This window comes from Dendrobates tinctorius, unplaced genomic scaffold (genome assembly GCF_039654945.1).
Source record: "Dendrobates tinctorius isolate UK_male_01 unplaced genomic scaffold, ASM3965494v1 ptg000097l, whole genome shotgun sequence".
Classification (NCBI taxonomy): Eukaryota; Metazoa; Chordata; class Amphibia; order Anura; family Dendrobatidae; genus Dendrobates; species Dendrobates tinctorius.
In genome coordinates this window covers 11,230,047-11,256,345 of record NW_027361765.1, presented here as the reverse complement: position 1 = coordinate 11,256,345, position 26,299 = coordinate 11,230,047, and the positions used below count along the sequence as shown (strand labels likewise).

At 39.7% G+C, this 26,299-nt stretch overlaps 1 protein-coding gene across 5 annotated transcripts in view; it reads left to right on the top strand.

Annotated features, from left to right (window-relative positions):
• OTUD7A (OTU deubiquitinase 7A) overlaps window positions 1–26,299 on the top strand; it is a 325,610-nt gene that overhangs the window by 263,926 nt on the left and 35,385 nt on the right. For all 5 annotated transcript variants that reach the window (XM_073586902.1, XM_073586903.1, XM_073586904.1 and 2 more), the window contains 2 exons: window positions 2–129; window positions 4,786–4,935. In XM_073586902.1, coding sequence (XP_073443003.1) covers window positions 2–129; window positions 4,786–4,935 — 278 coding nt within the window. The remainder of the gene's footprint in view (window position 1; window positions 130–4,785; window positions 4,936–26,299) is intronic.

Below are 26,299 nucleotides of genomic sequence, written 5' to 3'. Positions count from 1 at the left end.
GAGTGGACAATGCCGAAGATCCAGTGTATGAAAGTCTAGAAGAGTTTCATGTATTTGTCCTGGCTCATATATTAAGACGGCCTATTGTTGTAGTCGCTGATACAATGCTACGTGACTCAGGGGGCGAAGGTAAGACGAGTGTCCTTCTATTTATTAGTATTTGTTAGGATTGATAATCAGGCGGGCGTCTGACACTCGGCACCCCACCGATAAGCTGTTTTCAGCGCCAATGGCGGTTAGTTCTTAGCATTTGTGGAGCTGAATAGCACAGCTTCGTAAACTATGTAGTAGCCACATCCAGTTACTGCAAAACCACCACTATTCAATCCAAAAGGCTTATTCAGATATATTTTTTTCTTGTACAAGAAAGAGTCCAAGTTTAATGTGTCATCAAAGTTTGGTCAGTGTACCATCAGTTTGATCAGAGTTTAATCAGTTTTTCTAGAATGGAAAAATAGATATCTTAAGGTTCCTCTATCAGTCTGTGAAAATCCTTGAGCTATCTGATATTTTTTTTTTTTCATTGAGCCATAGACTTGTATTGGCAGTTTCGATAAGGGAATCGGATCAATATTGACCACATCTCCTTGTTTTTGCGTGGCTCTCTCGGTCCAAGGAAAGAATCGGACCTATGAACTATCCCATAAACTATCATATGTAAGAGTGCTACCTTTGAAAAGCATAGATAACACTTGTACAAGAAAAACTGATGTCTGAATGAGCCTTAAAGGGGTGGCCCACTACTAAGAGAACCCCTTCTTGATTTAAATGTTTGGCCCCAATATTTCACCTTCTAAGAAGCTGGACGCGAAACGTACGTCGGGGTGAGGAGGGAAACTAAGGTTTATCCACACAGCTGTGCTCCACCTGGTAACACCTTTTATTTACCATACTTATGCTATTGTATCTAGTGTTCTGCATAGTAGTCTTCATACTGTCTGCACTGTATTCTTAGGAGGTCACAGACCTTGATGTATACATTTTGTTTACTGAAAAAGATAAATTTCAGCTCACCTCTTGTAAGTTCGTAAGAACTATTGAAAAGCTCTGAGCGCGGACACGTCTCTGCCAGGACGTATAATGACTCCAAGAAGAGGAAGAAAGGTCCAGCTCCAGAAATTTAAAATCCAGGATTTTTATTGTATCATGTTTAAAATACATTCATGGCTGCTTGTGATCAAGTAACGGCAACAAAGTTCACGGCATGGGGATATTCTCCAGGTCTCTGTACGCGTTTCGAGCACAAATGCTCTAAGACTCAGAGTAAAGTCTAAGAGCATTTGTGCTCGAAACGCGTACAGAGACCTGGAGAATATCCCCAAGCGGTGAACCTTGTTGCCGTTACTTGATCACAAGCAGTCATGAATGTATTTTAAACATGATACAGTAAAAATCCTGGATTTTAAATTTCTGGAGCTGGACCTTTCTTCCTTTTCTTGGATACATTTTGTTTACCCTACTCCCATGGCTTTGAGTGCAGCTCTTTTTCCACATCTGACTTATAGGATAGCAGTATAGCACAGTGTCCCCCCTTTATTTGCGCTCTGTTTTTGTTATATTATTATTGCATTTTATTCTATGTTTTTAAGAAATGACCTAATAAAAATTATGAGTTTTAGTTTATATTCTGGTTCTCTTAATTTGGCTACTTATTATGTTAGTCCGAATTTGTGTTGCTGTGTTGACTTGAAGTGCCAGCCATTTTCTATATGGTCACCCTTGAATCAGTTGTTCAGAGTTTTTAGATGTAGCATGTAGTAGAGCTGAGAAAGCTGCCCCCATCACAGCTCTCTATGTATATTGTCTATTGACAGTGAGCTGCTTAGCACAGGATGGGGAGTGGTCGTTCTAACAGGCAGGTGAGACCTAGTTCAGAAATTATAATATCCTGGTGATAAAACCTTTGTTGTACGTAAACAGCCGCACATAAGGATAAGTGAGACATCGCTGAATTCAATGTTTTAATCCTTACACCATGCTCTCCTCAGATTACATAGCAAAAACCTGCTGACAGATTCCCTTTAGCAAGTTCAGGAGAAGAACCTGTGATGATAATACAAATATTACTATGTGCCATAAACCATGTCATCAGTACATTTGTTATAATGGGGACAACCCCTTCTCCTTCTGCCTGTATGACTCCATGGATTTGTAGTGAAGGCTTTTTTTTAATTAAGAAACTCAAGTTTAATTAGTATTTATATATTTTTGTTATTTTTATTGATTCACTTAATTTTGTGAATTGATCTATTTAGGCTTTTTTTTAGACACTTTGTCCTTGAGCATTTTACTACTTATATCATACTACATATTAAGAAATATTTTTAGTTTTTTTTTTCTGATGCAGATGGCAGATTGTCATTGTGAAGCAGAAAGAGATAGACGTTTGACATTGAAAAATGACCACTTGTGATACATTTGAGATGACAGTGCCTTGGGTTATTCATTGGAGCTTAACCCTTTGCTTACAATCCCCTTTTTCCCGCAAACAGGGTTAAGTAGAAGATTGAGATTTCCATTGTTGTTGTCAGTTGTTTAGACATGAAACTCCTCTTTATTGATCTGTCCCATGTTTGTCTGATTTACTTATGCTTCCTCTGTATGGTACATGACTGTATATGATCAAGATTTAAAAGATGTTTTTTTTTGTTTCAGGTTTATTTAATCACTCTAGCAATGGAGGAAAAATATATCTTTCTACCATGTGAGCCAGTAGATAGAAAAATATTACAATTTGAGAGTCTTCTGTGGTTGATAACTTTTAATGGCCTACTGAGCCTGATAAAGAGACCTGAGTAGTCTTGAAAGGTTGTTACAGTGGCATGTAAAAGTTTGGGCAGCCCTGGTCGAAATTGCTGCCATTGTGAACAGTCAAGCAAGTTGAAGATGAAATGATCTCTAAATGGCCTAAAGTTAAAGATGACACCTTTCCTTTGTATTTTGGGCAAAAAAAAAAAATATTTTCAAAATTACAAAAAGGAAAATGGTCCTGTACAAAAACTTGGACGCCCTCAGAGATTTGTTTGCACAGATAACTTTGACCAAGGGTTCATATCATAATTAACCTGTTAGGGTTATGACATGTTCACTATCATCATTGTGAAAGGCCAGGTAATGTAAATTTCCCAGCTTTAGAAAACCCAGCCTCCTCATCAGCTGCCTAGCACTCTGAAAATTAAAATGGTGGAGGCTTACAAAACAGGAGAAGGCTATAAAAAGATTGCAAGGCGTTTTCAAGTTGCTCTTTCCTCAGTTCCAAATGTAATTAAGAAATTACAGTTAATAGGAACAGCGGTGGTCAAGATAAGGTCTGGAAGACCAAGTCAAATTTCAGTGAGATCTGCTCGTAGGTTTGCTAGTGTGTGAAATCGGAACCCCTGCTTAACTGCAAAAGACTCTGGACTTGTGATACATTGTCCTACCTTTCAGAGACACCTGCACAAATATGGCCTTCATGGAAGCGTTGTCAGAAGAAAACCTCTCCTGCGTCCTCACCATAAAATTCAGCTTTGGCTGTATGCAAAAGAACATCTAAATAAGCCTGCTACATTTTGGAAACAAGTCCTGTGGACCAATTTGGTTAAAATGTAACTTTTTGGCCAGAACTTTTTGACATAGAACTTTTTGTGGAGAGAAGGAAGGGCACAGAATTTCAAGAAAAGAACACCTCGCCACCAATTAAGCATGGATGTGGATCAATCATGCTTTGGAGTTGTGTTGCAGCCAATGGCATGGGGAACATTTCATGGGTAGAGGGAAGAATGGATTCAATTAAATTTCAACAAATTCTTGATGCAAAAATAATCCCATCTGTAAAAAAAAACAGCTAAATTTGAAATGAGGATGGCTTCTACAAATGGATAATGATCCTAAGGTCAAAATCCACAATAGACTACGTCAAAAGGCGTAAGCTGGAGGTTTTATAATGGCCCCTAGCTTGTTTATCTGTTCACAACAACCGTAGTTTTGACCAGGGTTGACCAAACTTATAAATGCCACTGTATTTATTACCATCTTTTCAATTGGCCATTAAAAGGTATTGTTCAGTGAAGACTCTCACATTTTAATTTATTCCTATGGTAATAGAAATTATTGATCTTTGTCATATACTTTGTTTCAATTTCTGACCATTTTAGGCTTGGCTGGCTGTGAGTAAAATAATGTTCAGGTATTGCGATCCGAGCACGGTTTGTAGATCACAGATGTGTGAATGCTGCCTTATTCACTGGCTGCAAACTAATATCTTGAAACTGCTGACAAAAGGAAACATAAATTATACAGAAAATATACGGTACTTGTATATGTATTGTAAAGCTTTTCATTTAAAGGGGTTTTCCAAGGAACAAAAAGTTATTACCTATTCACAGGACAGGTGATATCTCGTTGATTGGTCGTGGTCTGACAAGTGGGAACCGCGCCGATCACCAGAATGAGGCACTTTTATCCCTACTAGAATAAAGCTACAGCGGGCTGCGCATGCTTGTCCGGCGCTCCACTCATTCACTGTGGTGCTGCTTAGTGCATCTATCTGTTTTTTCCAGCAGCCCAATAACCATGACTGCAGAGGCAGTAGGTTATCCAACCTGCTTATCCATTTATGTAATGGGCTTCAAAGTGCCCCATGGGGAATAAAAATCATTATTATAGGTGATGACTCATTTTCACCAGACAATCCTTTTAAAGTCCTACAATATATTATTGACTTAAAACCTGTAATTTACTGTTGGTGATATTATGGTTTTGTTTTTATAGAAACTTTTTAATTTTGTGGTTTATGTTTTCTAGCATTTGCACCTATTCCATTTGGTGGGATTTACTTGCCTCTTGAAGTTCCGCCCAACAGATGTCATTGCTCACCTCTGGTCTTAGCTTATGATCAAGCTCATTTCTCAGCATTGGTTTCAATGGAGCAGAAAGATCAACAACGTGAACAAGGTATGGTAAATAAAGTGTTAAATGAATGCTCTAAAAAGTAAAACACATCGTAACACTTAGGCTATGTGCGCACATGTTCTCCGCTCACACACATATTCTCCGCCCACACACATTCTCCGCCCACACACATATTCTCTGCCCACACATATTCTCTGCCCACACACACATTCTCTGCCCACACACATATTCTCTGCCCACACACACATTCTCTGCCCACACACACATTCTCTGCCCACACACACATTCTCTGCCCACACACACATTCTCCGCCCACACACACATTCTCCGCCCACACACACATTCTCCGCCCACACACATATTCTCCGCCCACACACATATTCTCCGCCCACACACATATTCTCCGCCCACACACACATTCTCCGCCCACACACACATTCTCCGCCCACACACACATTCTCCGCCCACACACACATTCTCCGCCCACACACACATTCTCCGCCCACACACACATTCTCCGCCCACACACACATTCTCCGCCCACACACACATTCTCCGCCCACACACACATTCTCCGCCCACACACACATTCTCCGCCCACACACACTTCCTCCTTCTGACATCATTTCCTTTGACAGTTCTGCAGCGCTTTTGGCAGCAAATCTGCAGCAAATATGCAAAACAATGTAACTATTGTATCAAATAAGTGACTGCAAAATAAGTTAATAAAGCTACACAAAGTATATAGATATACATATATAAGGAAATATTCACAACTAAATATATTGTAGTAGATCAGAGAAAATAAAGTACATGAGACAATTAAATGGCTGATCAATATATACAGACCCCACACGCAAACTGCAGCTGCCCAACTCAAGTTTTGCCTGAGCTTTCACGAGGGACTCAATATATGAAGCTATTAAAGGGGTTCTCCAAGAATGAGATAAAATGCAATCCTTGATATAATTCAAACAGCAGCCTGTCATAGTCACTTGTCAGGACAAGGTGCACACTGAAAACATACGGCTACCGAAACCTGTGTCTCAATGACCAGGTCTGTATTACACATGTACCATCAGCATCCAGTACCTTGGCTGCGATATGTGAAGAAATATGTTTTAATCCATATTGTGCTCGGTGAGGGGATCTCCAGCTTCATCCTTCTTCTCAGTCAGTCTGACTGCTTCATAGTAGCACGGAGACTAACCGCACCCAACTGGAAAACAAATAAACATTGAGGATGATGAAGCTAGAGACAATCCTCATTGGACTCAGGGATAAAAAGATCTGTTTCTTCACATATTACAGCTATGCACCTGGCCAACTACTGAGGTATGTGTGATACAGCTCATGTCAGTGAAGACTCGGATCTCGGGAACTGTATGTCTTCAGTCTGCAGCCCATATGGGCACGTGACTAGGACATGGGCTACAGTTTGAGTTATAACAGAGATGCCATTTTATCCCATTTACGGAGAACCCCTTTAAGTTCAGGTCAGGAGCCCCATGACCAGTCTGTATATTGTGTCCCGTACTCAGATTGGTTTTACACTTCTGACATTGATGGTCCATTTAAAATAGTGCAATACACAAATATTGTTACCCCTTTCTCATAATATTCTACTTCTGAAAATGTTGTTACTGGGTGACAAAACAAAATATAACTTAATTAATTGAATCAGAATCCCATGTGGTATGTCTGGACAGCAGTGTTTTGTAGTTTTTGCTCCTCACCAGTACAGGACAGAGTTCTGGTTGGCAGTGAGAGATATTCTATGCACTGTCTTTTTGAGGGTACCGATTGTCCTTGAAAAGATCCAGCTAGCATGAACATACTGCATAACCACCTATAGGTGGCACTGGAGAGACAAGTTATGTATTGTAACAAATATTCATTCACTCACTGTAGTCAGGCAATGAGTAAAGGAGGAAAAAAAGTGTGGCTCTCTTAATGTATGTGATTATAATTTACGTAAAACCTCTTCAATGAAAGGTGGAGCATTTCCACATAAGGCTACACCCGACACACAGTGATGGACTCCCAGCAATGCTTACTTGGTTTGTTTCTAACTAACTTTGGCAATTGGCAAAGATCCTTTTTGTTGTGCGGGCTCTTGTCATTACGCAGTGCGTAAATCTGTGTGGCGTTTAGATTTCTTCTCTGTAGAGATTGGTATTTGATGCGCTTTGAAGAGAGCTCTTAGTTTAGCGGGACGTGTGAATAAGTTATTAGCTGTCACCTATTTTAGTGTTTCAAAATTATAAAAAAAAAAATTCTACCTGATTCTGTCATTTTAGATCTTATAGCTGTGACACAATCGCTATAAAAAAAATTATGGAACAGAGTGCTGGAATGGTTTCTAAAGAAAATGGCAAACAGATGAGAAAAATAAAATCCCCATGAGGTCAACTAGCACAATAAGAATTGTTTTTCCCATAATTGGTTTATTAGAAACAGAATATGGTTATTCATATTGATTAATATTCGATATCTTAACATTTGAAATAAAGAAGCTGTATTCTTGCCGTTCCTGATTTTCATGTATATTTTCATAAACCACCTGTTTGAAAAGATATTTAGAAGTATTACTCCCACTAGAGTTGACTTGAGCAAACTCTGGCCCAGCAGTGAAATTGGTAGTCTTTGGCCACCGATCCAGAGTCTTTCTAACCTCCTCCTACCTGCTGGCATCCTCGGCACTCCTTCTGATTGACTTGTCTGGCATGACATCATGCCTGTGTCACACTGCAAAAATTACATCTTGCTGGGCCTGCTAATCAGAAGAAGCACTGGGAATGCCGGCACACAGAGTTCTGGTTGGTAACATCAGTAGGCCGTGACTTCTGGACCAGAGCTTTGCGAAAATTTTATCGGCGACTCTTTTGATTCGTATGTTCAACAGGAGCATAATCGTGCATCATGCCACAATGATGATATCTTGACGGACCTACAAGTCAGAAAAGACACCAGGGATATGCTGGCAGATAGGATGAAGTTTGCAAATAACTATTTCAGAAGCCATGAACTAGTGATGTAGATGCTGGATCAGTTCCTACTAATTTGTTTTGCTCATCTCTAGATCCATCCTCAGTATACAGTTGTGGTCAAAAGTTTACATACCCCGGCAGAATTTTTGCTTTCTTGGCCTTTTTTTCAGAGAATATGAATGATAACACCTATATTTTTCTCCACTAATGGTTAATGGCTGGATGAAGTCATTTATTGTCATACTGAGTTCTCTCTTTTTAAATCATAATGATAATCCAAAACATCCAAATGACCCTGATCAAAAGTTTACATACCCCATTTCTTAATACCGTGTATTGCCCCCCCTCTAACATCAATGACAGCTTGAAGTCTTTTTTTATGGTAGTTGTGGATGAGATTCTTTATTTTCTTAGATGGTAAAGCTGCCCACTCTTTTTGGCAAAAAGCCTCCAGTTCCTGTACATTCCTGGGCTGCCAAGCATGAACTGTGCGTTTGAGATCTCCCGAGAGTGGCTAAATGATATTGAGGTCAAGAGACTGAGATGGCCACTCCAGAACCTTCACTTTGTTCTGCTGTAGCCAATGACAAGTTGACTTGATCGTGTTTTGGATCGTTGTCTTGTTTGAACGTCGAAGTACGTCCCATGCTCAGTTTCCAGGCTGATGATTGCAAATTTGCCTCCAATGTTTGCTGATAACGTGCTGCATTCATCTTTCCTTCAACTTTGACCAAGTTTCTTGTGCCTTTGTAGCTCACACATCCCAAAAACATCAGCGATCCACCTCTGTGCTTTACAGTAGGAATGGTGTTCCTTTCATCATAGGCCTTGTTGACCTCTCTCCACATGTAACGTCTATGGTTGTGGCCAAAAAATTCAATTTTGGTCTCATCACTTCAAATGACCTTGTTCCAGAAGTTTTGATGCTTGTCTCTGTGCTGTTTTGCGTATTGTAGGTGAGATACTTTGTGGCATTTGCGCAGTAATGGCTTTCTTCTGGCGACTCAACCATACAGCCCATTTTTTTTCCAAGTGCCTCCTTATTGTACATCTTGAAACAGCCACACTGCTAGTTTTCAGAGAGTCAAGTATTTCAGATTGTATTTGTGGGTTTTTCTTTGCATCCCAAACAATTTTCCTGCCAGTTGTGGACAAAATTTTTGTCTACCTGACCATGGTTTGGTTTTTACAGAGCCCCTGATTTTCCATTTGTTAATCACAGATTAAACGCTGCTGACTCGCATTATCAATTCCTTGGATATCTTTTTTGTATACCTTTCCTGTTTTATACAGTTCAACTACCTTTTCCCGTAGATCCGTTGACAATTTTTGACAATTTTTTTGCTTTCCCCATGACTTACCATCCAGAGTATCTGGATGAAAGATAAAAAGTCTATCTGGATTCCAGAAACTCACTCAGCTTTTATGCCCACACTGATTACAAGCAAACAGGTCACAGGTGAGGATGTTGCCTTTAGTAGCCATTCAAACCCATTTGTGTCAACTTCTGTGCATGATATCAGGCCAAAATCACCAGGGTACATGAAATTTTGATCAGGGTCATTTGGATGTTTTGGGTTGTCATAATGATTTAAAAAGAGAAAACACAGTAGTTTGACAATAAATGGCTTCACCCAACCACTAACCATGAGTGGAGAAAAAGTTTTGGTGTTATCATTCATATTCTCTGGAAAAAGGCCAAGAAAGCAAAAATTCTGCTGGGATATGTAAACTTTTGAGCACAACTGTATGGCTTAAAGGGAGTTTGTCAATCCAAATTGACATTACAAACTACGCACATAGCCATGGAGGCGGGACATGTATAACAAGTGGCTGGTACAGTGCACTGAGCTTCTTGGCCAAATCTAAGGTTCATCAACCTCCTTAATTTATATATTTGATTAAATTTCAATTTCTGCAAAACAGATGCAGCAATTTGTAAAGGGGCTATATCCCCACAAGGCTTTGTGCATAGTTTAGACTCCCATTTTGGGCTAACAGATTCCCTTTAAATAACTGAAATATTTAAATGGCATACCGGAATCAAAAATAGGTGATCCACTTCCTACCTAAACATGTGGCCATCACATTCACGCTAAGAATGAATGGAGAGGTGACGTTGTGGGTTTTCTCCATTCGTTCAAATGCTTGTTACAGAAACAGCCAAACAACTGTGCTCTTCCGTTACTTCTCTAGAAAGGTTAATTTTCCGGGTCTTCCTTCAGTTACTTTAATAGTGTAACTCATAATGGTGTAAGGCTGGTGTGGTGGTGTTCCACTGTACCGTCTCCATAACTTTAGCACATAACTCATTCTGTCTCTTGTTTCATGATTGGAGTAATCACAGCCCTGGTAACTGTTTTTTTTGTTTTTTTTGTTTTTTTTTAAATGTGCAAGAGATTAAAGAAGTAAAGCCTTCTCATAGCTGGAAGTTCTTTTTGACAGGTGTTTGAAGCCTCCTTGGAAATAAATCTTGTTTACAATTAGATTTGAAATGTGTCAAAACCTAGTGAAGATATGAAAGAGTTGTAGTTATTATCAAGATGCCTTCTCACCGGAGAAATCTAGGCAATCTTTTCCCAAAATCATATACGGATATATTTGTATTTGCGGTATGTTAGGTAGACTTAATGAATGCATATGCAATCACGTAGTGCTCAGCTAAGACTTTGTTGAGATTTTGGATATTTCCCAAATGATTATAATTTTACAGTACATTACACCCAGCAGCAGGGACTAATATATTATGGCATGCATTAATCCTTCAATCGGAGGAAGAGTGTTAGGAGAAATCCACCAACATACTCAGAACTTGTTGGAAAGAACCTAGAAATAATCTTCTATTCATGTACTATATACATTAGTGTGCTCAGTGCACTCAAAGGGAATCCATTGTTATATTGTATTTATTGGATACTAGTGCACAGGGGTAGACAGGCCATTGGTGCAATCTGTACAGCCACACAGGGGGCCACTACTGCTTCCAAAGCAGGAGGAATTGCACATTATGATGAGCTAATAGACTACAAAGGGCCCAGATACTGTTCTTGCACGGAGGCCTCTTCTGCTAGTCCATGCATATGTGAACTAGTACATGAATTTATAGTACATGAATATATGCTGTTTTGTAGTTCAGTATAAAGAGGATACTGCTTCTTTGATCCAACCTACGTCTCCTTTTTTCCTGCCTCTTAACTCTTTGTAAAAACTTGTAAAAACCTTTTAAGTTTACAAAGAAAATGATAGCAAATAGAGAAGATGGAGGAGGGGGATGCAGCTGCATTTTTTTACTTATTGATGTAGTAAACTGGCATGATAAAAAGGGGGAGTAGACATTGTGAGAAATCTGAATTGTCTCAGCAGGAGGAACTAACTCGGAGCAATTGAGTTTCGCCACTATAATTTTTCTTTTCTGGCAAAAAAAAAAACCCCATAGAAAAAATGTATTTGATGAGTTCAGTCTTCATTTTGCATTTAGTACTAAGTTTAGTGATATCAAACACATTTTAATAGGGGTCATTGAACGCTATTCAAAATTCTCTAATAGAATGAAGTGAAAGAATAAGTATTGCCAGTGTATATAATACATTTTAAATTGTGTTACTCTTTCTGTTACAATTATGTTTATATATCGAACATACCGTATGTTTTGTTTTTGTTTTTTTGTTTTTTTTGTGTGGTTGGCCTAGAAGCACAGGTTTGGACTGGCAATGGCTTATTTCTTATTTTCATAACCCTAAAAGGTTTCTGCAGGGCATTTGAAAATTTACGGTAAATATAGGGTGAGCCATTTATATGGAAACACCTAAATAAAATGGGAAAGGTTTGTGACCCAGATCGGCGCGCTGAATTTGCAGAATGGGCAAAACAAAAATTGGAACAGGACCCTCAGTTTACACAGAATATTGTATTCGGTGATGAGGCAAACTTTTTTTGGGTAGGTCATTTATGTGGATACACCTAAATAAATTGGGAATGGTGACAGTTTTCTTGCATAGGGTGTCTTGCATTGAAATACAGGGCTTTGGTTGAGGGGGAATCAACTTAGGAGTAACGCAGCACCAAAACCACCATCAGTGCAGAAATAGGTCACCAGAACTACATTCGATACATGAATATACTGCTTACTACAGCAATCACGTGCAATGTCAGGTCAGCCCATATACAGGTGCATCTCACAAAATTAGAATATTATCAAAAAGGTAATTTATTTCAGTTCTTCAATACAAAAAGTGAAACTCTTATATTGTATTAGTCATGGCAAACAGAGTGATCAGAGTGATGTATTTCAAGTGTTTATTTCTGTTAATGTTGATGATTATGGCTTACAGCCAATGAAAACCCAAAAGTCATTATCTCAGTAAACTGGAATACTTTATAACACCAGCTTGAAAAAATGATTTTAAAATCTGAAATGTTGGCCTACTGAAATATATGTTTAGTAAATGCACTCAATACTTGATCGGGGCTCCTTTTGCATCAATTACTGCATCAATGCAGTGTGGCATGGAGGCGATCAGCCTGTGGTACTGCTGAGGTGTTATGGTGACAGTTTTCTTGCATAGGGTGTCTTGCATTGAAATCTGCTGCAATGACCCGGGTACTGCGTTCACCAGACAGCAACACAATTTCTATCCGCTCCTCACGTGTTCACCTCTGCGACATGTCAATGGCTGTAAACAAAGAGAAACTTGTAAATAACTCATGGAAAATAAAGTTACGTTAAAGCCAAGCACACCATTGTTTTTCTTGTGAAATTTTCAAAAAGTTTGATGTGTCACATGACCCTCTTCCCATTGAAAAAAATAAAGTTGGATCCAAAATGGCCGACTTCAAAATGGTCACCACCCATCTTAAAAAGTTTTCCCCCTCCCATATACTAATGTGCCACAAATAGGAAGTTGATATCACCAACCTTTCTCATTTTATTTAGGTGTATCCATATACATGGCCCACACTGTACATTTTAATTAGTGTTGATTTCCCCCGTAACTGTGGCTCGCATATTGGCCCCAGTTGTAGTGCAAATTCAGGTTTCTCTTCCTGCCGCCATCACAGAGCTGATCTGGGTGTAACCAGTTCTTGTGGGACACTTATTTTTTAATACAATTTACATTAGCTTGCATTTCATTTTCTCACATTCCTCAAGATTTCTGCTTGTAATATTTCAATAGGAATCTTCATTGGTTATAGTACATCCCGGAAATAAGGACCAGTTTTGTTATGAGATGATCCTGTCTAAAATGTTTGCACTAGTTCTAATACTGGTGTTAATTTTCAGAAAAGTGCATGATTTATAATCTCATATTACCTTTTTAAGTGGTGTGAGCAGGTTGGCAGATCAGTGACAGACAGGAGGAAGATCATGGGTTGACAGGTTTTAATAAAACAGGGAGTTGCTCCACGTAGGGAGATAGGTAACCGTGAGGTAAATAACAGGCAGTACAGGAAATACAGGGCTTTGGTTGAGGGGGAATCAACTTAGGAGTAACGCAGCACCAAAACCACCATCAGTGCAGAAATAGATCACCAGAACTACATTCGATACATGAATATACTGCTTACTACAGCAATCACGTGCAATGTCAGGTCAGCCCATATACAGGTGCATCTCACAAAATTAGAATATTATCAAAAAGGTAATTTATTTCAGTTCTTCAATACAAAAAGTGAAACTCTTATATTGTATTAGTCATGGCAAACAGAGTGATCAGAGTGATGTATTTCAAGTGTTTATTTCTGTTAATGTTGATGATTATGGCTTACAGCCAATGAAAACCCAAAAGTCATTATCTCAGTAAACTGGAATACTTTATAACACCAGCTTGAAAAAATGATTTTAAAATCTGAAATGTTTGCCTACTGAAATATATGTTTAGTAAATGCACTCAATACTTGGTCGGGGCTCCTTTTGCATCAATTACTGCATCAATGCAGTGTGGCATGGAGGCGATCAGCCTGTGGTACTGCTGAGGTGTTATGGAAGCCCAGGTTGCTTCGATGATAATAATAATAATAATAATAATAATACATTTTATTTTTATAGCGCTGACATATTCCGCAGCACTTTACATTTCAGAGGGGATTTGTACAGACAATAGACATTACAGCATAACAATAATCACATACAGTAGATTATAACAAATACCAAGAGGAGTGAGGGCCCTGCTCGCAAGCTTACAGTCTATGAGGAAAGAGGTAGACACGAAAGGTGGGTGGTAACAGTTGCCCTGATTGTATGGACCAGCCATAATGTTAAGTGTGTAACAGTACAGACACAGAGGGCTAATGGATGCATAAAGCATGTGGGAACATGATGCTGGGAACCTGGTTATGGTAAAACTTTTGGCTCTGCCACACAGGGATAGATTAGGTTAATGTGTTGAGGCGATAGGCCAGTTTGAATAAATGCGTTTTCAGGATTCGATAGCAGCCTTCAGCTCATCTGCATTGTTGGGTCTGGTGAAGCAAATTGACAATACAAAAAGCTGAAAAATCCAAACAAAATCATAACTAAATCATACGAGATGATAAATATACATTATTGGTCCAGCTAAGGTTTAGGACAGTGTAGGACACACTGCAAATCAACTAAAACAACCACAAACGAAACGCAATGCAAAAGAGTCCAAAAATAATATTTTAATAGAAAAGTGAAAAATCTTTAATTAGGACAGACAGGTAAGCAGCATAAACAGGCTAAAAAGTGACAATGTCTGTAAAAATAGCGGTGGAGAAGTGGGGGATGGCTCCAAAGGTTTATAATATCACAATTGTATGCAAAAGCCTATATACATGGCCAACAAATGCGTTATATAGAGTACATACAGCAATGACCCTGATCACTTGCAATAGGGCCCATATACAACATGGCGAATGCATTAAGATAAATAAATGGTGACTAGCGGGCTGTTTTGTAAATGGTGGTCAGATAGACCAGCATTAAGTAACAGATGGATGTAGCTAATAACCAGACTGCCAGTCACCACAGTATATGGGTCAAACGGACCTGTCATCATAGTAGATGAATAGACCTTGTGGAAAAAAATGGCCACACAGGACCTATTCACATATTGGAAACATGTGTTCAGTGAATGGCCATGATCACTGCTGCAAAGGAAAGGTCACATACCAGGATTGTAGACTCCACACAGCCCACCGCTAACCCCAACGCGCGTTTCGAAACAATTCCTTCCTCAGGGGACGTCAGATGTAAACCCCGTTGTGGCTATTTATAACAGGCATGCAAAGAAGCCGTCCACTCAGCGCCACGCCAAGATCCCGCCCACCTATCAATTACCACCTTGGCAGCTGTTGCTGACAGAACGGGGCCCCGTGAGGTCAGACAACAAACTGTGGCAGAAGTGAAGGAGGTGGAAGCAGGGCAAAGCCACGCATGCGCAGTAGAGCAACAACACGTAGCGGCCTTATTGGATAAGGGTGAATGACTGAAAAACATAGAGATTGTATGCCAATGCGTGGTAAAGAAATCAAAACATATAAAGCAATACCTGCCAAGTGTTACAGGATGTAAACTACATGTGCAGCCAGAAATAGTCAGACGGGGGAACATATGGCAAAACAGAGGAGCGCTGATAAGGAATATTACTCTTAAACCCCATATTAAGCCAAGAAAACATACAGTCATATGTAAAAGTTTGGGCACCCCTATTAATGTTAACCTTTTTTCTTTATAACAATTTTGGTTTTTGCAACAGCTATTTCAGTTTCATATATCTAATAACTGATGGACTCAGTTATATTTCTGGATTCAAATGAGGTTTATTGTACTAACAGAAAATGTGCAATCTGCATTTAAACAAAATTTGACGGGTGCAAAAGTATGGGCACCCTTATCATTGACTACTTTTTACTGACTTCCTGAAGCACTAAATTGGTTTTGTAACCTCATTGAGCTTTGAACTTCATAGCCAGGTGTATCAAATCATGAGAAAAGGTATTTAAAGTGGCCACTTGCAAGTAGTTCTCCTATTTGATTCTCCTATGAAGAGTGGCATCATGGGATCCTCAAAACAACTCTCAAATGATCTGAAAACAAAGATTATTCAACATAGCTTTTCAGGGGAAGGATACAAAAAGTTGTCTCAGAGATTTAACCTGTCAGTTTCCACTGTGAGGAACATAGTAAGGAAATGGAAGAACACAGGTACAGATCTTGTTAAGCCCAGAAGTGGCAGGCCAAGAAAAAAATCAGAAAGGCAGAGAAGAATGGTGAGAACAGTCAAGGACAATCCACAGACCACCTCCAAAGACCTGCAGCATCATCTTGCTTCAGATGGTGTCACTGTGCATCGGTCAACAATACAGCGCATGCATAACGCCTTTTTGTATGACCAAACAACTCAATCTTTGTTTCATCAGTCCACAGGACCTTCTTCCAAAATGTAACTGGCTTGTCCAAATGTGCTTTTGCATACCTCAGGCGACTCTGTTTGTGGCGCGCTTGCAGAAACGGCTTCTTTCGCATCACTCTCCGATACAGCTTCTCCTTGTGCAAAGTGTGCTGTATTGTTGACCGATGCACAGTGACACCATCTGCAGCAAGATTATGCTGCAGGTCTTTGGAGGTGGTCTGTGGATTGTCCTTGACTGTTCTCACCATTCTTCTTCTCTGCCTTTCTGATATTTTTCTTGGCCTGCCACTTCTGGGCTTAACAAGAACTGTACCTGTGTTCTTCCATTTCCTTACTATGTTCCTCACAGTGGAAACTGACAGGTTAAATCTCTGAGACAACTTTTTGTATCCTTCCCCTGAAAAGCTATGTTGAATAATCTTTGTTTTCAGATCATTTGAGAGTTGTTTTGAGGAGCCCATGATGCCACTCTTCATAGGAGAATCAAATAGGAGAACTACTTGCAAGTGGCCACCTTAAATACCTTTTCTCATGATTTGATACACCTGGCTATGAAGATCAAAGCTCAATGAGGTTACAAAACCAATTTAGTGCTTCAGGAAGTCAGTAAAAAGTAGTTAGGAGTGTTCAAATCAAGAAAATGATAAGGGTGCCCATACTTTTGCACCGGTGAAATTTTGTTTAAATGCAGATTGCACATTTTCTGTTAGTACAATAAACCTCATTTGAATCCAGAAATATAACTGAGTCCATCAGTTATTAGATATATGAAACTGAAATAGCTGTTGCAAAAACCAAAATTGTTATAAAGAAAAAAGGTTAACATTAATAGGGGTGCCCAAACTTTTACATATGACTGTATACGTTAGAAGGGTCAGGATAGTAGTTTAGATTTATATGTGTGTGAATATAAACCACATATACCTGTATGAAAGGCAAAAATTGTATAAAAAGCCATCATAATAATACAAATCACAAATGGTCTAAGATATATAGATAAACTACTTGCAATTGCATCATAGTAAACAATAATACTAGTATTAACAGCAGTTATTCCTGACCAAAGATGGAAAAAGTTCATGTATACATATATACATACATATAGAAATGTATATAAAAAAATATATATACAAAAAAAGGGGTTATAGATGCTTCAGCATGGTTATAATGATGGCACTTGATGCGTTCACTCTTGATAGAAGATACAAAACGATCGGATCTCACCACATGTTCAGTAATCAGCAAGAATGCAGAAAATATCGTCCCTGCAATAAAATACATATTATTAAAATACAAAAAGAAATAATAAAATATAACAGAATTGATGCCACACACGGTATAGAGCAACTGGTGAATAATTTAAAGAAACTGAGCGAATGAGAGGCATTCATTGAGACCACACGGTTGTGTAGTCTTCAGTTGCCAGATCCATCTGGCCTCGGGTCTAGCCAGTCGTCTCTTGGCCAGCTGACCACCACGAATATTAATCTTCAAGGCATTGATGCCACGCACCTTCAAAAGGGTAGCATCGCTATTATGGAAATTCATAAAATTGCGCGATATAGTCTTAAGGGTGGCTGAGTCCGTCTGGCCACCGGCCTCAAGGATACCCAGAACGTGTTCTCTTATTCGGACTTTTAATTGACGTGTGGTCGTACCTACGTAGATTAACCCACAGGGGCAAGTAGCATAATAGACAACGTATCTGGTCGTACAGGTGATGCGCTGTCTAATTTTGAAAGTCTTGCTACAATCCAAATTGGTAAAAGAATCGCAGCGGAACACGTTAGGGCAGGCGACACAACGGCCACATGGGACGCACCCACACCTAGCAGGGAAATTATCCAAAAATGTGGATGGCTGCTGGCCAGAGAAGTGGCTCGAGACCAGATGGTCTCTGAGATTTTTGGCTCGTTTGAAAGACATTGACGGTCTTTCAGTAATAAATTTCCCAGTTATGGGATCGACACGAAGGATGGGCCATGCTTTTTGCAAGATCTCCCGTACTCTATTGGACCTAGAGTCAAAGGTCGTAACAAACCTCACTGTTGAATCCTTAGTGGAAATCTGTGGTTTTGAACTATAGAGGAGGTCAAGGCGAGATGCATGCTTAGCCCTGTTGAATGCCCTCTTGATCGATGTATGGCTGTAGCCTCGTGCCAGAAACCGCTGGCGAAGTTCATCCACTCTAAATAGGAAGTCACTGTCCGTGGAACAAATACGGCATAACCGTAAAAATTGTCCCACAGGGACAGCTCTAATCATGTGATCAGGATGTCCAGATGGTGTAACGAGTTAGTAGCAGTTGACTTCCTAAAGATGTCAGTCTGCAGCAACCCAGCAGAGTCCCTCCTGATGGTAACATCCAGAAAATCCAAAGAATTGGTATCCTGCACAAAAGTCAAATGGATGTTGAGGTCATTGTTATTCAAAGAGGATATCAGCTGCTGCTTGTTGGGTCTGGGGTCTCTCATCTCCCTCTTGACAATACCTCAGACGAGTTTGACAATACCTCAGACGAGTTTGCTCGCCAATCAAGCACAGTGATGGTGATACTGTTGTACCAAGACTTGGTAGTGTGGACAGGTGCCAATTACTGCTAAAATTTCCTGGTACACGGCTGCGCTGACTTTGGTCTTGATAAAAAAAACTGTGGACCTACACCAGCAGATGACATGGTTCCCAAAACCATCATTGATTGTGGATACTTCACACTAGGCCTTGGAAATCAAGGTCACAGAGTCTGGAGGAAGAATGGAGAGACAGACAATCCAAGCTGTTTAAGGTCTAGTATGAAGTTTCCACAATAACCGATGGTTTGGGGAGCCATGTCATTTGCTGGTGTAGGTCCTCTGTGTTTTATCAAGACCAAAGTCAGCGCAGCCGCCTACCAGGAAATTTTAGAGCACTTCATGCTTCCTTCTACAACAAGCTTTTTGGAGATGGAAATTTCATTCTCCAGCAGGACTTGGCATCTGTCCACACTGCCAAAAGTACCAATACCTGGTTTAAAAATAACAGTATCACTGTGCTTCATTGACCAGCAAACTCGACTGACCTTAACCCCATAGAGAATCTATGGGGTATTGTCAAGAGGAAGATAAGACACCAGACCCCACAATGCAGATGAGTTGAAGGCAAAGCAACCTGGGCTTCCATAACACCTCAGCAGTGCCATAGGCTGATCGCCTCCATGCCACGCCGCATTGATGCAGTAATTGATGCAAAATGAACCCTGAACAAGTATTGAGTGCATTTACTGAACACACATTTCAGTAGGCTAACATTTTGGATTTTAAAATAATTTTTTCAAGCTGGTGTTCTAAAGTATTCTAATTTACAGAGAAAATGACGTTTGGGTTTTCATTGGCTGTAAGCCATAATCATCAACAGAAATAAACATTTGAAATACATCACTCTAATGACTCTCTATAATATATGAGCTTCACTTTTTGTATTGAAGAATTGAAGTGAATTAACTTTTTGATGATATTCTAATTTTGTGAGAAGCACTTGTACATTTGTATCACATGACCCTACAACTCCCAATATATCCTTAACAATGGTAAAGAGATACTGGAAATTGTTACTAGCCATTATCAGACTGCGGATGATACAGAAACCACAGTACTGATGAGAAGTAGTAACCATATAACTCTGTCCTTCAGTCATTGTACAATATGTGCACTTTATTGCCTCAGTTTTATATTTTACTTTCTGACAAATGCACAGCAAGTATTGCAGATGTTTACTTCCCGTAAATCTTCATCATAAAGACACAAACTAAATATTCAGAGAACATTTATATTGATTGGACAGAAAGAAATCTTCAGAGTATTAAATCCCTGGCTCATTGTGGAAATGGCCTGTAAGAGGAATCTGATGTGCAAGTGCTGCTTGGATCAATGAGCGATACATTTCTGCTTTCTCCTTGTGTTATTGATCTGTTGATAATTATTTATAAAATTATGAATTAGTGTGACTGGACGTCAGCAGGAGTGTCTGCCATTTCCAGTCGTTTTGTTGATTTTTACCGCGGGTATTTTACAATGTAATCTGGAGAAAGATTGAACTAACAAGTGCAGAACTTGTAATACATGCTATATATTAGAAAGTGCCTTAAAATCATGTCCCCAACACATTTGATTAAATAAAGATAAAGTAGTCAAGTCAACCCATTTAAAGGGAAACTTTCAGGTCCAGGAATGTTATTTACCTGCTATGATGGGGTTAATATGCAGGGTAATAGCATTAAAATCCTGCCTCCCTGCCTTACCAGAAACACCGCTACAGGCAGAACATGAACTGAAACCCTTCCGGTAGCTGCCTGCTTGCAGTCATCAGCGCAGTGTGGGTTGCTCTGCTGTCAGCAGCGGGTGTAATCATTACCTGGCACTTTGACAGCTTTCTCGGCAGAGTGCGTGTGCAGATCAGATTGTCAAAGTGATGGGGAGTGATTACACCCGCTGCTCACAGTATAGTGGAAGCGAGGATATAACTTCATTTTCTCCCTGTAGTCGCACTTCCAGTTAGGCAGTGAGGCATGATTTTACCTATATTTACCTCTAGATTAACCCTATATATGCAGGCAAATGGTATTTCTGGACCTGATCTAATCCCATTTAAGGGGTATTCGCATCTCTGAGAACCTAGGTGTAATAGTAATGTTAGCAAATGCCTCGAATTAGAAATGTAGTATAGTTCTTCTCATTTGCTTTGTTTCTTTTCCCCATGTGCAGGCATTGCAGTAGCTTGGGTATCCGACCACTCGTATAGTGACAGTTGTTAGTGGTCGTAACCATGGATACCTAAGCTACTGAGAAGCCTTGCACAAGGGGAGAGCAACATAGTGAATCAAAAGAACTATACTAAATTTCTAATGGAGGTATTTGCTGATATTATTATTATTATTACACCTACTACATATTGGGATAGGATCTTTGGGATTGGAATACCCCTTTTGGTATATCCATCCAGGACCGTTTGGAAATCTTTTGGATTCCTTGGAAATAATTCAAGGATTACATAATATTCAGCAGCACATGCTGTCGCCTGTCACATTGCCAGTTGAGATGGCAAAGAATTCCAGTCTGCTCAAAGATCTTTGGAATTGGACAGAAAGTCAACAAAACTTTCCAAGTTTTTCACATATAAGACTAGGACTTGTAGTTCCACAGAGAGTAAACTGTTTTCATGAAACACTGACCTAGACTGGCGGGAGCCATTATTTTCCATGTACAGCTCTGAGAAATTGCATAATATATGATTGGAAAATATAATATTAGTACAGTTTTAATGAGAATTATTACAATGCAGATCGAATCTTCTAATAGTAGTTGCTGGAAATCCACAAATAACCAATGATGATTGACATCATGAGAGAAGCTTGTTAGCAGCAAAGTTGCAGATTTGGATGCAATCCTCCTCCAACTAATACTGAACGCTCATTAACATCCTACTTGGCTGGAAACATTGGGTTGGAGCCAGGTTGGAGATGCCTGAATCTGAACCTGAGTGTAGTGTGACAACACTAAAGTGACTTAAACATTTATAATGTGTTGTGGCCGAGCGCCAATCCGGCATGTAATGTACTGACACAATTACTATACGTGTTAGAGGCAGGGATCAAATACAGAACATGCAACAGATAAGTTCGCAGCTGGATATATTATATTATCATCTAATACCGGAGATTTATCTCTAACGCTCTAGTAGGACCTGTATATATGAAATGTTTTTTATACAAACCTGTATGCATCAGTATACAACATATTAGGATGGTGGCATTAATTAATGATTAGTGTGAATATTCCGTCATATTCTGTTGGTTCTCTATCCAATATACAGTCTCAATTGTCTGCAGTCTAGGCAGTAACATTTCTAATATGGATCACGTGTCTTGTCATTCATGTTTTAGTAATTTCTGCAAAATGGCACTTTAGAAAAAGTGTCCATTGTTTTAATTTTTATTTCATAGCTGAATAGTACCTATGAAAAAAGATTATTACAAAGTTACTTCATCAGAGACATGTGCTGCTTTCTCCTCCTGGGTTGCTCTTTCACTCTCAATTCACAGGTAAAATCTAATCAGTGATGACTGAGTTTCCCATTACTGAGATAGGAGATGACAGTTGGTTAGGGAAAAAGCACTTTCATGTTTTTACTTTGATTATTACAGAGGATGTGTATGTGTCTTTAAAGAGAATCTGTCAGCAGGTTTTTGCTATGTAATCTGATTGAAGCTTGAGATATGGGCTGAGACAGTGTTTTCAGGGATATCACACTTATTAGGCTCTGTGCTGTTGTTTCCATACAGTGAATGTTTTATCACCAGGACATTATCACTGCCTAGATTAGCTCCTTCATGCCAAAGTTGTCTGACCACGCCCTTTCTCTGATAAGCAGCTTACTGTCAATATACAATGTACACAGATAGCCTGGTGTGGGCAGGGTTATTTTTCTGAGCTCTGCTACATACTGGATCTAAGAACTCTGGGGAGGGGCGCTGTGGTCTTCACTTGGCAGTCATCTTCAGTACCATGTCACTTCTGGAAATATGTACCATTTACCCTCTATATTATGGTACGCTTAGTTAGCTTTCATATAGCCAGGTAGCAATGATTTTGATGTTTGCCCATTAATGTATTTAATCACTAGACTTTATATGTTCACCTCTGGCATGGGCTTGTAATTCAGCATACCATATATCGTAGCCCAGTGTCCCCCCTAGTTTGGGCGCTCTTGTATTTTGCCCTAGTGTATGTTTTTATACTTGTACCCCCTTTTTTAAAAAAAAAGTATAAATTAATAAAGCATTTGAATTTTATTCTATTATCTGGATCTCTTCATTCGGCAATCTGTCATGTAAGTCTGAATATTGTGGTTATTTGATTTGAAGTGCTAGTGATTGATAATTTTGGACATTTATGGATTTATCTAAGAACTCTGATTGGGTCACAACTGCTGCACCCAGTAATCAAAGTGATACAGCCCTGGAATCAGGGTCTCTTACTACATTATGCTGCTCTCAGATGAGGTAGCAAAAACCTGGTGGTGGATTCCCTTTAAATGGATTCTATTTCTAGAAAGTTCAAAAGTTTTAGATGTGAAACATATTTTTACACTTAGCCCTCTATATAGGCTGATGTTTCCTGATATGTTGACATCACTTTTTAGTTTGTTCTGTGCACCGTGGTGAGGGTTACTTTGCATTAGGATCAGAGGGCAGGATTACAGTTTCTTTTGTGTAAAGCTTTAGGCAGATAGAACAGGATGACATCCTATAGACCCCAATAAACATTGATAGGTGTCAGCTGAATCTTTTGACAGACCTCTATCTCTCCTAACTCCCCAATACACAGGAATGCTCATCTTGGCTGAGCACTCCTACATTCTCAGAGAGTCACTGCTACCGGAGCAGGTAATCTGGATGGAAAAACCAAATCAGCCATTCCAATTCAACAGCTGTGCTCCTTCTCTCCACTGGCATTTATCATGGGAGAGTCAAGAGCCCCTCCTGCCAATGTTGACAGGTTTTAGTCTAATGAGTAGTCGGGGGCATTAGTATAGTGGATACCGATTAGCTTCTCCTAAATTGACACCGACATGCCCACAATACTGTCCCATAGAAGTCAATAAGTTTCGATGACCAAGTGCCTGCCATAAAGCAAATCTCCGGAGCTGCTCAGGCAAGATGGCTGTCCAGAAAAAATAGAAAATGGAATTAAAAAAAGCTTTAGCATATTTTATAAACTGTAAAAAAATAAAGTGTTCAATTCTCTTAATGTAGATTATATATGCAATTACATATCCTTTTTAGAAAATGGCTTATTGCTTGTGTAATTATCCCGATTTCCGCAGTTGTTGACCCCACAACACATCAGAATTGAACTCCGTTCTTCACATTTTCCTTTGTGAAATCACGTTAGGAGCTGAAGTTAAAAATCTAATTAGTATCTGACACTTGTCAAAGCCGCAGCCCACACAAGAGCAGAACAGAACTCAACATAAAACCTCGGAGATCTCGCCAGTAAAATTCTGCATTTTCTGTGTCTGATGAATTAGCAATAAGCGAGAGCTGGGTTCTCCTTGATATCAGAGCCTTTAATTTTCTGTAGCAGAGCATTGTCCTTAGGGGTTGAAAGACTAAAACCGCTTGGAATTGTATGACTTAAATATACATCGCCCGCTTGTTTTTAGTTCATCTCAATGAAATATGATGGATGTTCCAGGCTTCATGGAGGATTTATTTCAATATGTCCTAGAAATATGAAAAAATCAAGAAAGGCACATCCAGCCCATAAACCGCAGCGCTTCCCAGGACTCACATCCAAAGATGATATTCCATATTTTTTTATTTCATAGGTTAAAAAAGAGATACAACGTGTTTCGGATACAGTGTATATCCTTCATCAGGTATCATAAAAACAGAGTACAAATCCTAATAGTATAAAATTCAGTTCACTTATATATAGTAGCAACCTTTTATCCCAGTCTCAGAAACTTGATTTAGGGTGTGGACAAAGTTCAGGAACACACCCACTGATTGATCCAACCTTGACAACATAGATGCAAGAAGGAAAGAAAAAAGGAAAAAAAAAACCTGAAAGGAAAAAAAAAACAGAGAAAGAAAAAAAAAAAAAAAGGCAACGTTCAAACTCTCTCTATGATATCATTCAATCCATTTGGATATAATGTTCACAGACAATATATCCAAAACGTTTCTTTCCGGTTTAAAAGAGCATTCCTATTTGCAACACCAGAGGGTATCTGCTCCACCGGAGTTACTTTTATGTTAAAAATTTTGTTATGTTTAATTAATAGATGCCTTGAGAGACTATGTTTTAAAAAGCCGTTTTTTGCTCTGTCTGTGACCATTAATGCGGGACCGCAGTGTCTGCACAGTGCGTCCCACATATTGCAAACCACAACTGCATGTGATGACATATACAACAAAATCGCTGTTACAGCTGAGTCTTTGTGAAATCTCAAAGACCTCACCAGTACTATTACATTTGATAGTTTTAGCCCCGTGATCTAGGATCCCACAGGTACAACATTTTTTAGAGGTGCAGTTAAAAAGTCCGGTTCCTTGAGAAACACCACATAAAATTTGATCCCTACTTTTTTTTTATAGTTTTTTCCTTTTGAATCCAACTGTTTTTTTAATTTACTGGGGGCCACCAAATTTTTCAAAGTTTTCCCCCTTCTATATGTAATCCCTGGTTTATCAGGGAGATGTTTTCCCAAAACAGGGTCACGCTTCAAGATATACCAATATTTTGAAAGCACAGTTCTTATTACTTTATTTCCCCTATTGAATGTGGTCACAAAATTCAATTTCCAGCGATCATCACTTTTTTCTTTAACAATGGTCAAATTATTCCCCTTCCTATTTTTTCCTTTTAAACATTCCTCCTGTGTTTTTACTTTGTTATCCCTATATGCACTATTTATCAAATTTTACTCTTCGCCACGACAGCACCCACTTGGAGAGAGGGATCCGCCCATAGGAACAGGAAACCTACAGAGATAAAAGAGGGCGGTCCGCCTCTCCTCCTCAGTTGGTTTCCTGTTCCAGTGGAAGACAGCAGGATTCCTCTACAGACATACCTGGGCCAAGGAACCGCCTGTGCAGTCTCTGTGGGAACGGCAGGGGTTCCGGTCCAGAAGCAGCGACGGGGGAGTGCTGTAATCCGGCTCCCTCCTCGACTGAACAGCCGCAGCAGCGATGGCAGAAACAACGGGTCCGGGTGAGGCCGCCCGGGGTTCTCCTGCATATACACGCCACCGGGGTCCGGAGATGGCCGTCCCGGTCCGTGTGGGAGCGCAGAACTGGAGGGACCAGATGCAGCCTCCATTTTCCCATGGCTTCAGTCCCCAGAGGGAGGACGCACATGCAGCGCCGATACCGGAAGTGGTAAGCGGGAACTTCCGGGTCACCGGAGAATCCCCAGCGGCAAGGTGCACGCGCGGTCTCAGGAGCATCGCGAGACCGCGCATAAGCATGCGAAGCGCTCCCCACCCCCTCCCCGCAGAAGC